At 38.9% G+C, this 14,929-nt stretch overlaps 1 protein-coding gene across 5 annotated transcripts in view; it reads left to right on the top strand.

Moving 5' to 3' along the window:
- The window catches only part of LOC139815597 (latrophilin Cirl), a 435,108-nt gene that overhangs the window by 171,031 nt on the left and 249,148 nt on the right, over positions 1-14,929 (top strand). For all 5 annotated transcript variants that reach the window (XM_071782625.1, XM_071782617.1, XM_071782634.1 and 2 more), the window contains one exon: positions 11,050-11,181. In XM_071782625.1, the coding sequence (XP_071638726.1) occupies positions 11,076-11,181 (106 nt within the window). In that variant the 5' untranslated portion in view covers positions 11,050-11,075. The remainder of the gene's footprint in view (positions 1-11,049; positions 11,182-14,929) is intronic.

The following is a 14,929-nucleotide window of genomic DNA, read 5'->3' as shown; positions in this document are numbered from 1 at the left end:
ATTGGAGACACCTCCCTTCTTTTTCTTTTCCTATTTTTTTCTTTTTCTGATTTCTATGCACTGCGGTCGATTTCCGGTGACTGCGGAAATCTTATAGGACCGGATTGGGATACCGGCATAAACGGGTGAACTACCAACTACTAGAGTTTACATTGATTTCTATATTTCACTCTTTCTTTTTTTTTCTTATAATTGTCTATTCAAAAATCAACATGATAAGGATTTAAATAACTAAAATCAATAATAATAAGAGAAGTAACTATAAAATTAATTTAATTTTTTATTTAATCTCTAAATGCGAAACACGGTTTGTGATAAAATTCAATTATAGAACAGATGTGATTAAAGATTAATTGATAATTAAATAATATTAATTAATATGTGCTATTTAATTTCTATGTTTTATTTTTCTGAGCTATTTAAAAGTTTTATATATATTTCAGCGGAGGAATTTAAAAATGTTCGATTCTGAAATAATAATTCGAAAAGGTGAATGAATAAATCGCATTTTATCTCGTTCTTTTTTCCTTCTATACTCTTCCAGATTTATCAGTGATACCGCCCACCACCCTCGCGCATCATGTACGCCGTAATAACGAATAATGCGGGGCAGTTAGACGGGCCCCGACCCCGCTAGTCCTTAAGTGAAAAGTGAGCCCTCGTTTCGTGAAGCACCCCTAAGCCGGGATCGTGCACGCGGGACACGCAGTGGGGATCAAGTCTTCCGAAGAGGGCGAATAATATAATCGTTACCCGCGGCGTTCGCGTAATTTTTCCTTTTATAGCATGGATCGCGATGCGTCTTCCCTCGGCGTCGATGACATCCGCTATTTGATAGCGATTTAGTCCCTTTTGTCGCGAATTGAAAATTGTTACTTTCATAAAATATTATATATTTTCACTGTGAGATGATTTTTGGCTGTCGTAAATATATAGAGAGTCCATATATTGTATTTCCAGGATAAGCATTGCAAATTTGTGCATAATATGCATATTATTGACCTTTTAAATTTTTGAAAATATTGTTACAAGAAGATTACACTTTTAAATTTTCATTGTTTTCGATTTTGCCGAAAGTGATAATGCTAAAATTTGAAATAATAAATAATCATATACATGTATATATATATATATATATATATATATATGTATATTACATACTTTTAAAGTCATTATGTATAATTAATTCTACACTGATTGAAAACTATTTATTTTTTATTATGAAGTCTTTTTAAAATAATTTCCTTATATTTTTTATATTGCCACACACGACGTAATGCTGCATCGCTTGCGATCCATATATCATGTCGCTGATGATAAAATCGATGTTAGCAGGAAGACGGTTTATGTCTCGACATTTCAAGCGAAAGTATGTTACTTATTACTGGCTGACGTTTCTATCATGAGATATAAGCTAACTTGCTTATAACTCCATTACTTATTACACTCGGTACTCTTGCGAGATCAATAAAGAGCTAAGAGCAGAGAGAAAAAAGCTATATTTGTGGTCGTATAATATCACTCATTCGATAACCTATGCACTTCATTACACTTAAGTGCATTGCGCGTCACATTCATGGTAAGATCACATTTATTATTAGTCGGGCACACAACATTGACAGCTCTAATTTTGTTTCCTCGCGAGATGAAATTATATTTGAAAATTATGTATCATTTTTTTGTCTATCTCTCAATCCTCTTTAATTTTCTTTATGATGTTATGCAATAACGTTTCATATTTTTAATAGTATAAAGACACACAGTTTTTGTTAAAGATATACTGTAATACATACAGTGTACGTACATGTTTATGAAGCACTACTTACTTGTACATTGTTTCATGATAATTTGTACATGTCTTTCCTAAAAAATATATTACAGAATATCGAAGCAATTTTTATATGCCCTTTTGCATTACATAAATTAACGTTAATCGCTTCGATAATGGAAGCTGTAACGCAAAAGAGTTGCAGAGCCTGCCCGCAGGCATCCGTGTCGTCCACTATCTTTTGGCAGCCGCGTTCCTTCGTCCACCTTCTTCCTTAAGGCCAGGCCGATGGCTGCCCGGCCTCCCGGTTCCTTTGAAATTATAGGCGCTTTACGGTACTTGCTCATAATCATTTTATGCTTCGCCGAAGCACCGCCGACTCCAGAACGAAGCTCGATCTTCGCTCTGCACGAAATACCGTGGAGGTTATTTACACGGTAAATACGCGCCTCGCGAATGAATCAAGACTAATTTGACAGTTTTCTAATTTTGCTCCGCACGTCTTGGAAGAGATGCCTGCCTTTTTGCGCAATTTTAATTTGAACTCCTTGTGTCCGAAGTTTAATGGAAAATGAAATACTGTCCTTGTCCCGTTATCGTCAATTCACGTTATAGGTAAATTTCTATATATGAATTAAATTTTATTTCACTGATTTTTTGTTTCATGACTTTCAATAAACGACGTTGTATTTGTATGATATATTGAGATATCAAATTTCAAATGATTCATTTGGAATTATTCGGTCGTATTATAATGAAGCAAATTTTATTGCGGGTACGCAATAATGATTATTTAATTTATTATATATATAATATATTATAATTATTATAATAATTATTAATTTTATAATGATACAATAATGCATGGTAATTATCCGTTATACATAATAATTCTACATGAGTTTGCTTTGACAAGTAATCGTCTTAAATTTTATGACATATGTTGTGGTGATGGCTCTTAAGTCGATTGAAAGCTCATGTCATACGCGTAACGCGAATATGTGTTCTATAGGACGCAAGAAAGCAATGAAAGTTTTTACCACATCACGTTTGATAAATTCATCTATGTCACGCTTGAAATAACGTCCAATTTCAAATAGGTATTACAGGATTCTAGCAAGTGTCTCCGTTCTCAAAGTCGAAGATATCGAATTTGCATTTTTTGCATTTGCATTTTCTTTTCTCTGTAGGTAACGAATTTGCATTTTCCAGACGAATCGTGGAAATTGCGCGATTCTCGCAGCGATGACTATATTTCGTCTCCGGTTCTGATATTACACATGCATGAAAATCTTATCGATGCAGATCAGTTATAACCCGGTTTTTCTAATAATAAAATTTTTCCAAAGTAGGAATATATATTTATCCAAATTAATGTGGAACGGTTTTTATATACTGATTCGTTATTCTATCAATAACCAATTCTGTTCATTTATTTGAAAAATATTTTCTTGAACATCGATGTATGATCACTTTCACAATCAGCACTAATTATAGTCGTTACTATAATACTTCACGATAAAGACAGTGTTTCCTCGTTATTATACATTTATATCGAGAACGCTTTGTATGAAACTAGATTGAAGCTATTCACATTAGTAGTGACAATTATTGAATGTCTTTTAAATTATATTATTAATTCAGATTGGTTAATATTCCATAACTATTAATGCACTTATTCATAGGTATACGAATCTGTCTCTGTGAAGTTGGCACCTCACTTTCAAAAATTGAAAGATTTATCAACAGTTCTATTTGCACCCGCAATAGTTCTACAGTTCCTGCTAATTTTTAGAAATAGTTCCGTTGATTTAGTTAAAAAAAATGAATTTTGAAAATATGAGGTGCTAACTTCCCGTAGCACCTCATGTTTCGAAAAAAATAATTTTAACCATGACATTTTATAGTTTTCGAAAAGTTCTACAGTTCCTGATAGGTTTTAGCAATAGTTCCGGTCAATAAGTATTTTTAAACAAATTTTTAATCTGACCACGAGCACCTCAAGTTCAAAAAAAATTGATTTTTACCATGAAATTCTATAGTTCTCAAAGAGTTCTACAGTTCCTGATAGATTTTAGCAACAGTTCCGGCCTCTAAATATTTTTTTAACAATTTTTTACTGTTACCGCTGGCACCGCACACAAGAGTAAAGTCATGAATCGCAAGCAGTTCCGATCGACTTCTTGACAGTTCTCGATAGTTCTCGCATAGTTCTAACAGTTTTTATAGGTTTTAGCAACAGTTCCAGCCTCCAAATATTTTTTAAACAATTTTTTACTGTTACCGCTGGCACCGCACACAAGAGTAAAGTCATGAATCGCAGGCAGTTCCGATCGACTTCTTAACAGTTCTCGATAGTTCTCGCATAGTTCCAACAGTTTTTATAGGTTTTAGCAACAGTTCCGGCCTCTAAATATTTTTTTAACAATTTTTTAATTTGACCGCTGGCACCTCATCTACGGGAAATACGGGGTGCTGGCAATTCCGATTGTTTTCTTCAGAGTTCTCGGCAGTTCCCACATAGTTCCGAGCATTTAAATACGTTATGACAAGAGTTCCAGCTATTTACTATTTTTAAACAATTTTTTAATTTGACTGCTGGCACCTCATCTACGAGAAATACGGGGTGCTGGCAACTCCGATTGTTTTCTTCAGAGTTCTCGGCAGTTCCCACATAGTTCCGAACATTTAATTACGTTTTGACAAGAGTTCCAGCTATTTACTATTTTTAAACAATTTTTTAATTTGACCGCTGGCACCTCATCTACGAGAAATACGGGGTGCTGGCAACTCCGATCGTTTTCTTCAGAGTTCTCGGCAGTTCTCACATAGTTCCGAGCATTTAAATACGTTTTGACAAGAGTTCCAAAGAACTCTGAAAAAAACGATCAGAATTGCCAGCACCCCGTATTTCCCGTAGATGAGGTGCCAGCGGTCAAATTAAAAAATTGTTAAAAAAATATTTAGAGGCCGGAACTGTTGCTAAAACCTATAAAAACTGTTGGAACTATGCGAGAACTATCGAGAACTGTCAAGAAGTTGATCGGAACTGCCTGCGATTCATGACTTTACTCTTGTGTGCGGTGCCAGCGGTAACAGTAAAAAATTGTTTAAAAAATATTTGGAGGCCGGAACTGTTGCCAAAACCTATAAAAACTGTTGGAACTATGCGAGAACTATCGAGAACTGTCAAGAAGTCGATCGGAACTGCCTGCGATTCATGACTTTACTCTTGTGTGCGGTGCCAGCGGTAACAGTAAAAAATTGTTAAAAAAAATATTTGGAGGCTAGAACTGTTGCTAAAACCTATAAAAACTGTTGGAACTATGCGAGAACTATCGAGAACTGTCAAGAAGTCGATCGGAACTGCCTGCGATTCATGACTTTACTCTTGTGTGCGGTGCCAGCGGTAAAAGTAAAAAATTGTTTAAAAAATATTTGGAGGCCGGAACTGTTGCTAAAACCTATAAAAACTGTTGGAACTATGCGAGAACTATCGAGAACTGTCAAGAAGTCGATCGGAACTGCCTGCGATTCATGACTTTACTCTTGTGTGCGGTGCCAGCGGTAACAGTAAAAAATTGTTTAAAAAATATTTGGAGGCCGGAACTGTTGCCAAAACCTATAAAAACTGTTGGAACTATGCGAGAACTATCGAGAACTGTCAAGAAGTCGATCGGAACTGCCTGCGATTCATGACTTTACTCTTGTGTGCGGTGCCAGCGATAAAAGTAAAAAATTGTTTAAAAAATATTTGGAGGCCGGAACTGTTGCTAAAACCTATAAAAACTGTTGGAACTATGCGAGAACTATCGAGAACTGTCAAGAAATCGATCGGAACTGCCTGCGATTCATGACTTTACTCTTGTGTGCGGTACCAGCGGTAAAAAATTGTTAAAAAAATATTTGGAGGCCGGAACTGTTGCCAAAACCTATAAAAACTGTTGGAACTATGCGAGAACTATCGAGAACTGTCAAGAAGTCGATCGGAACTGCCTGCGATTCATGACTTTACTCTTGTGTGCGGTGCCAGCGGTAAAAGTAAAAAATTGTTAAAAAAATATTTAGAGGCCGGAACTGTTGCTAAAATCTATCAGGAACTGTAGAACTCTTTGAGAACTATAGAATTTCATGGTAAAAATCAATTTTTTTGGAACTTGAGGTGCTCGTGGTCAGATTAAAAATTTGTTTAAAAATACTTATTGACCGGAATTATTGCTAAAACCTATCAGGAACTGTAGAACTTTTCGAGAACTATAAAATGTCATGGTTAAAATTATTTTTTTTGAAACATGAGGTGCTACGGGAAGTTAGCACCTCATATTTTCAAAATTCATTTTTTTTAATTAAATCAACAGAACTATTTCTAAAAATTAGCAGGAACTGTAGAACTATTGCGGGTGCAAATAGAACTGTTGATAAATCTTTCGATTTTTGAAAGTGAGGTGCCAACTTCACAGAGACTACGAATCTTTAACCTAGCAAAAATAAAACACCAAGATCAAATTGAAAGCTGCTCGGATATTATTCGGCTCCTATTTAGGTTACCAGAGTCTGATATCGGCTGCTGAAATTTTCAAAGCACTCTGTGTCAGTTTCACATCGCGTCGCGTCGCGTCGAGGATGTCTGCTCGCGATGAACTCCGGCAGAAGCAAGACAGAGACGAGGATAAAGCGCAAGAAAGGTCGAAGAGAAAGAGAGGGAGGGAGAAAGAAAGAGAAAGGGAGAGAGAGAGAGAGAGAGAGAGAGAGAGAGAGAGAGAGAGAGAAGTGCAGCGATATTCGAGTGGCATGGGGAAGCGACACGACGGAATTTCAGAAATTGCGCCCGACATTTTCGCATGCAGTATATGTGTATATATAGCCAACCGAGCGACAGTTTCCTTCTGCTTATCCTCTACGATCTTCTTCTCTTCATCTTCATCCTTATCCATTTCTTGTATACTCCTTCCTCCTTCTAAACTTTCGCGATTGAAACAGAGGGATGTACCGGCGAGATATTCGGAAATCGGCGATTCCGTTGAAGACATCTCGATGTTGCGATAGCGATTTCGAGTTTGAGTGAGTTAGCGTAAGACTGAACGCGTAAACCTTACTGCAAATCCAAGTGTGTTATTTTAACTGAGGCTCTTACACATTTTTTGCCGTTTTAAATGACGTCATTTAACACGATTGAACGCATTAATACGATTAAACGTATTAATTTATAACACTAACAAAACATATGTAAAACGAGCTTCAGTCAAATGTGTCGTTTTTGAACGTTTATGCGTGTAGAAATAACACACTTGGATTTACAGTGTATAATATATAATCGTGGATTACGCAGAATTTTTAAATATTGGCACGTTTCAGATAATATTATATAATTTTCAGTTTAAATTTCTGATGAGTACTAGACAAAATATTCAGTTATTCACAATACTGTTTCAAGGATTAAAACGCCTTAGAGACTCTTGGAACGCCCGCGCCGTTCGCGTCCTCGAACCAGATTCGCGGTGGATTTTCCGCGGAGAGAATTGCGAGTTAATTTCCCGTGCGGTCGCCTCCAGCTCATAACATCGGCTCGTTGTCGTCGTCAATTATTTTTAATTGCTCGCCGATCGGGGCTCCAGGCTTTGCGCGGCGTGCATTAAAATGCGCTTGGGTGTAAAATTGAAACTCGCGAGGTCGCGGTCGCGGTACACTGTATCTCCGTCGACGCGATAATGTGATTTTCAACAAATAATTTTGATTCTCCCCTGCTCATTGTACGTATAGCGCTCTCACAACCGCCCAATTCGTTGCGAGCATTATTTTGCGCGGGGGGTCATCAATGATGGACGAGTTCGTGCTTGAAATCATTGCAAAACGAGAGATTGCAGGGGATGGCCGGAGGGATGAAGGGGAGACGAGTGATTGGAAAGGGGAGAGGCGGCCGGCAGGTGCGTGGCTGTTCAATATTCATCGGCGAGAGGCGTCGAAATGATTTTAAGTGCCTGCAGAAATTGCCGCGGCACCGGCGTTTTCTGATAATCTGCATTATTTCGATCGCTTTGATCGCCGCTGCTTTAATAATATGTAGATTTATGTTTTCATCCGGACGGCCGTAACGGCGGCAACGGCAATGGCAACGGCGGTGGCGGCGGCGGCGGCGGCGGCGCGCGGCGGCGCGTCACTTCTCCCGTTCTGACACAGTCCGACGGGATGTGGAAATTATTATTGAATTATTTATTACATTCTAAGTAGCGGCAGAACGCGTCCTTCGTTTACTGAAACTTTACGTGAAGAACAGTGTTAAATGTAAAATAAATTTCATCGCTATAATTACGTTCGTCAGGGTGTTAGTAATGCGATTAAATGGTAGAAAATTACTTCCGTCATCTTATATCACTATATTTTAAGGATCCTAAAGTAATGCTGAAAGTACTGTGAAGTGCCATAAGCAGCATCTTCATTAAAGAAATTTAAGGAAATTTGGAAAGTCGTTAAAAGGATTATAAAAGATGCGGAAATTATATTTTGGGTCCGCTTGTAGTGGTTCTATTTCAAGTGAAATTTCTTTCAACTCAGGAGCAAAATGTTTAGAATTTACTTACTGAAAATTAGGGAAAATTTTTTCGCAGCATTTATTCGGGAAAAACATATTGAATTTGTATAATATCGAATATAATTCTCGGTCATGGAAATTTGATGTTTTTCAAAATTATCTCTTTCATGATGAAAAAGAAAAAAAAATATATATTTTTTTAAATACATCTTGCATTTCCATATTTCGCGTATTTTGAGATTTTTAATAAAAAATATCACGACAAAAATGTAAAAATTTTGAAACAAAAATTCTAATTGAAAAATGACGTTACGAAAATATTATATTTTAAAAATTAGCTATTTTTCAATACTCTCCAAAAGTATTTCACAAGCAAGTCGCTTCAATAGGTATTTTATTCCAGAAAATAGTTTGCTTTTTTTTTTCTTTATCATATCTTTTTGGTGTACTATTTTGGTGCCAACTATGCAACGACATGCACTTCGCTGCACTCGAAGGTATTCTTTTCCAGAGAACGACTTGAGAACTAAATGTGGCGATAGTTTGGCTCGATAAAAGCGGTTTCCAAGAACTTCCGAAGGTACACCGCGAAATACGTCGTTGGGAATTCCTTCCAAGCGCTCGATTACCGATCTGAAAAATCCGCGGCGGAATAGTACTAAAGGCAAAAAAACAAGATATAGTCGCCAGGAGATTACTACTCGCTCGATTGTGTCGAGCGCGTACATCCTCTTCTGCTTCTAACTCTCCCTTTTCTCTCCCTTTCCTTTTTAATAAATGATCTTTCTCTCCTCGACCGCGCCGACCTCAGAGATGGGAATCGCGTTGTCATCGAGCTTATCGCGATTATCAGTGTACGGCATATATCGGCACACGCATGCACATCGTCGTATGCAGTGTCGCCGGTACGTTGCAAGGAAGGAAAGGGAGGGTAACATTGATGAAAGGAGAATAGCGCATCGCAGATTCTATTCGCGCGATGAACGCGCGGATACGAGGTTAGAGAAGATAGCATCGTCGGATTAATTATGCGTAATGCATGGGACGTACGCGAGGATGCGTTTGTACGTTGCACCAACGAGAGAGGGGTATGGAGGGGACAGTCAGCGCATTCAATTATCGTCGTTACGCCGGGAGTTTACAGATGTTTCGACGATAATCGCGTTGCTATGCGGCTTCCACGTTCATCGTATTAAGTGTTGAATGCCGGCGGCATCAAGAAGGAACGAGGAAGACGAAGCGAGAGGGTGAAAAGGAAACACGGGGAGAGAGGGAGCGGGATTTAATTAGACTCGTTGGAAAAATTAACGCGGTCCGCTCGAAACGAACTGGCAGCACTCCAGATATCCCCGTGTCGCTGTTGTTCTTCCGCGACCGCGGAAATGCACCGCTGCAATCCGGCCGATGCAATCTGCGGAGTGGTCCGCCGTGATGCACGTGGCAGTTGCGGCTCGATGAACTTCCTTCTCGGTCATAATCGAGACGATTACTCGTTGGCTCGCGATGTACTTACTCCTACAAATTTTATTTCAAGAGATTTTGACAGAATTTTTTAATCTCATGTAACATGAGATTTAAAATTTGTATCAAAGAGGTACTACTGAATTCTTTTTTCAATGTGTTGAATTACAAGAGGCATGTGGTGATATTACAATAAAAAATGTATTTTACCCAAGATTTAACACATTTGCGACGCCCGCGAAAATGCACAATTTCACGCGCAATCCACACGAGTCACCTGCTACACCCCTTCGGCGGCGACATGACGCGACTCTTGTTCTTTTTCCTCGCAATTCCGCATGGTCTTTTTTTTGTCGACAAGCTGATAGGTCGACGGGGCGCACGCGCGACGCCGCAGGAAAAATCGAGCGAACATCGCCGGTAAACACTATAAATCAGCTTAATCCGCGCGTGGAGCGAAGCGAAGGGGTTGGGATGTGTGTGCGTCCGCGTGAATGTAGGTTAACGAAGGCGAAAAAGGAAAACAATTTTGGTGTCAGCGTTTCGAAATTTGCAAACCGCGTGAACACGACGCGATCCTATCGAATAAAAACAACGTGCGTTATTGCAACGGGTAAAACAAGACGAATTAGAGTGTGGGTGCAGATCCCAAGAACTACAAGGCATACGCGTAACGTTTAAAAAATAACAAAATATGACATAATTAAAGGGGTTGTTTGGATTTCTCTGCCTCTTTCTTTATATTAGTATGATAATCTAAGTCTAAAGAAATTCAACTTTTAATTTTTATAAAAAAATAAGTGATTATTTGCATCATTGTCAGGAAATAATATCCGTTTTATATACATACGACATGCAAGTTTTATCGACTACAATCTACCAAATACTTATCTATTCAACATATATATATCTATACTTTAATCTAATTTATGATGTGATGCACTGCATGTATCTTGGCTTGAATCTGCTCTCGTTGGTCGCGAACGTCGCGATTTCCACGTAATCGCGATCGTAAGTCGACGCGCGTATCCGCGCAAAACAAAAAAATTAAAAAAAGAAGAACAGAAAAGAAAAAGGGCGCAAGAATGGTCGTCCAGTAAAGTGTGCGATTTACGTAAACTCAATAATAACGCGGCGGCGTCCGATCTTGGCATACCGAACGTATGTGTTCTCGGAAATCGCGATGCACTCCGGGGTGAGCGTACAGTTGGCGCGAAATGCAAGAGGACCCATCGGGGAGCAGCACGCCCCAGTGCGCACAGAGCGTGATCGTTTCTTTCTCTGCTTTCAGGCGTAGTCGGAGCTCGGAACCTCACGATGGAGTGCCGCAAGGGTCGACGGAAAGGAGGAGCTCCGATCCTCGGCAGTCTGCTACTTGCGTGGCTTTTAACCAACGGCTGCGCCGTCGTCGCGCGAAATATAGGTGAGTGCGAGAAAGTATTTACGATTTCGGTCCCGCGGTTCCTTGCCGCGGGTAGCCCTCCACCCCGACAGTCCCCCCTCTCGATCTTTGCGCCAATTAAGGGGCCAGCTACAACGCGCGCGGATATTTACGCGCGGCACATCCCGTAGAACCTTTCGCGAAGTCGCGACTCGCCGCAGGCAGAAGCCAGTTTTGTACCCCGCCTTCTACGTGTTTTCTTTAACTTCGCAGTGAGCACATTTTAAATTGTCACACCGGTGAGCACAACCGTTGTGCAAGATTGTCCTGCCTGGCTGGTTTTACTTCGGAAAATTGTAATGGCGAATAAAATGTTTTTCAAAAAATTCTTTGTTTAAAAGTAAACATTCATTATATATGTATACACATATGCATATATAATTTGAATAAGACATTAATTGATAAATAAGAAATTAATAATTATCAATTAATAAAAATCGGGAGTACGGTTATAAATTCTTTTTTTCACCACAAAAGAAAAAATATAGAGATTGTGCACAAGCGTTGGATCATTTTGCATCATTCATCAGGTGAATTATTCAAAATCTGATTTAAAAAATCTTTATTTGATCCGAGTCGTGTATTTCAGTCGCATTTTTAAAAAACTTAATTATGTGACGTAACTTGCGCCGGACTCGAGCGTGTATATTCTCCTATAAATTTTAAACGGGGTACAAAAATCGCCCTCGAAGAGGTTAGTAACGAGGGTGGAAGTGGCTGTGACGTGTACGCGCAGGAACGGAAGATCGTTGTTGCCGTAAACCCCGGAAAACCCCGCGAGATGGATGGGAGGTTTGGGCCGGCATGTTAAGTCCGGGAACATACCATAGCACGCTCGTAGAATTAAACCGTTCTCGTGCTAATTGATTTAGGAGATCCCGTCGGCATATGTGTGTAAGTGTATGTATGTGTGTGTGTTTTGCAATGCGGCACAGCTTCTTGGTAATCCCTCGGTAACAAGAATCTTTTATTTTTTTAATAAGATACTTACAATTAGTCGATATCTTTCTCATAAATTGTAAGAAAATGTCATGTCGTATTCTTTGGAAAGTTATATTTTCTATTTTTTACATACTCGTAAACGATGATGAATACTTTAATGTGCATGTGTTTGAATACAGGTTGATTGATAAACGTTTTTAGCCTAGTTAATATCCATATAGATATACAAATCAATCTTAGTTTGAAATGTACTTTTGACGTATAGACTGCGTAAAACGTATTTACTTTGAGTGAGCAGTAACGAATAATTTTTACAAAAGTAGCATGAGTTTTGCTATTTTGGTGACAATGTCAAATGGATGATAGCATTTCTAAATTGCCCGATTTGTATATGAATTTCTTCGGCACGCATATTATTCTTATACTTTCAATCACGTTTGCATTTTTTTGTGATTCTGTCACCGCTTACGTGGTGCACACGCGTGAAAGTAAAAGTTGCTTGAATGGCTTTTCGGGGTTTGAGTATTTCCGTCGAAAAGAATTCCGCTCAGACGCCGACGGGGCGTCTACAAATTTCTCTCGGGACCATTTCCGCGCTCGCATATTAGCCCGACTGCGAGCCCAGCTGCAATCTCCGACGACGTGTAACTGATCGCGGAAGTTGAAGAAAAACCCGCATTGCCGAGCTACTTCAGCCGGCGCGCGGCGCGGCCGAATGCGCGAGGGGTGTTTATTTTCTGTTCATAAATCCAAGACTTTCCGACGAGAAAAAAAAATATCCGCGACGTTGTTCACGATGCGGTTAGGAAACTTATTGTTAGGTTTAATTTGAACCGTGGAACCAAATGAGTCTTTGGAATCACGTTGAGCGTAAACGTAATTCTTTTTACGAATATTTTATCGAAGAAAGATTAAACTTTTTTTTTCAGCCAAATAAAATGACAAACGAAGTCGATACAATTAAAATATCGCAGTCGTTTCGGTAATTTTTATGAATACTTGTCGATTCACCATAATTAATTAAAGACCCTTCGTTATACTCTTAATTAAGGTATAATAATAAGCATGGTATCTTGGTCGGTGCGTCGCGCAAATGAAAGAAGGTGAGGAAATGAAAGAAAGAGAAGAAGAAAGGGCTGATGGCTAGCGCTCGATAGGGTTAGAATGTAGCGATTGAACGCGAACATTAACGAGTGGCGAAATTTCGAGAAGCAATTTCAGACCGACGTGTTCAAAGATGGGTCGCAGTTGAGACATATAGGGATCAGAAGGGGAAAGATCGATGAAGATCTGGCGGGAGAAAGACGACATGTCCTCTCTATTCCTGTGCGATTATCATACACTTCGGTGCACCCAATTCATGCAGCTATCATCGCAGTTGCGTTTTCAGTGTTCTGCCTTCAATCCTTCCTTTCTATCTATTCCCTTTGCAGATATAGACATATGTGCACGCATACATGTGAATACATGCACGCATACGCGTGCAGGCACGCACGCGGGCACGTGAGAGAATCGCAATAACGGGTGATAGATAAGTCAGAATCGCTCGCGTTGTGCCGCCGAGACTCAGAAGAGGCTTTTGTGTGCTCTCAAAAGTAGATAGATAGTTAGGATGTCGTGGATTCGATACCGTACTCGACTGCATTTTCATTCGAAATCGCGGAGACGCGGTATACGATGAGTCGAGTGGCAGAGAATTGGCAGCGCTTATGTTGAATCAGGCTTCCACACTTGAGTGCGCATCTTTGGAAATAATTGCGATATGAGACGAGATGAGTACATTACAATAATACACTATTCATCATCGGGTTAGTTTCTAATTATATATATAACTGTAAAATATATTAAGACACATTTAATAATTTTAAAATAATATTTATTTTTATCAGAATGTTGCGCCGAATTATTGACTAACGATTGATAGATATTTGACGGATGACAAATAAATGTAAAATGAGCATGAAATGTAAAGAGATAAGGAGATAAATTAATAAAATCAAAGTAAATTAAATGACATGATATCGCATTGACAAGATCATATTAATTTTATCACGAGAGAATATTGCAGAAGCCTTTAATATTGGAAGCTTGAGAGAAATAAAAACCGTCGGGGTAGAACTCACTCTTAATTACAAAAAATTAATTAAACATTTCTCAGGATGATTAATTATTGAAAAGTTCTCTTATATTTTACCATCTATTTCAGGAAATAAAGGCTGTCGTATTTTTTTGTATAGTTTAAAATTGCTTAAAAGAAGTGCATACCTGATGTTTTAAATTTCACGCGATTTCATGAGAAGTTAGGTGGCGTGTAAAAGTCCTGCTTTTATTCTTCCGCGTCTTTATTCGCCACACCTTTCCTTTACATTTTAAGCAAGTATATACGCGCATCATTTCAGTTATTCAGCAATTAGCTTTTTACTACTGCTCCGCCCGTCATAAAACCGAAAATGATTCTTCTTAGCGAGCGTATAAATATGCCGGCTCTTCGAAAAATTACATAAAACCTCGATAGCCGCCACTTTGTAATCTATCTTGATGACCGTCGTAAAACGTTAGTTAACGGTAGGAAGGATGATCTCGATCAGGCTGACCTCGCGAATAACGCGCGATAAAATTTGCAGTGGCCGCTATCGGCATCGAAGCGACGCCGAAAGACGTCGTTCACTCCTGGCTACTCGTTCGCGACTACTCGCTCTGCTAGAATTTTTACGAAGAACGGAATTTCCGGTCTTTACTGATCGAAAATAAAAACAATATGATCCCGTAATATTTGCAGCTGAACACT

This window comes from Temnothorax longispinosus, chromosome 1, assembly GCF_030848805.1.
Source record: "Temnothorax longispinosus isolate EJ_2023e chromosome 1, Tlon_JGU_v1, whole genome shotgun sequence".
In the NCBI taxonomy this organism is placed as follows: domain Eukaryota; kingdom Metazoa; phylum Arthropoda; class Insecta; order Hymenoptera; family Formicidae; genus Temnothorax; species Temnothorax longispinosus.
This window is presented reverse-complemented; position numbering and strand designations above follow the sequence as displayed.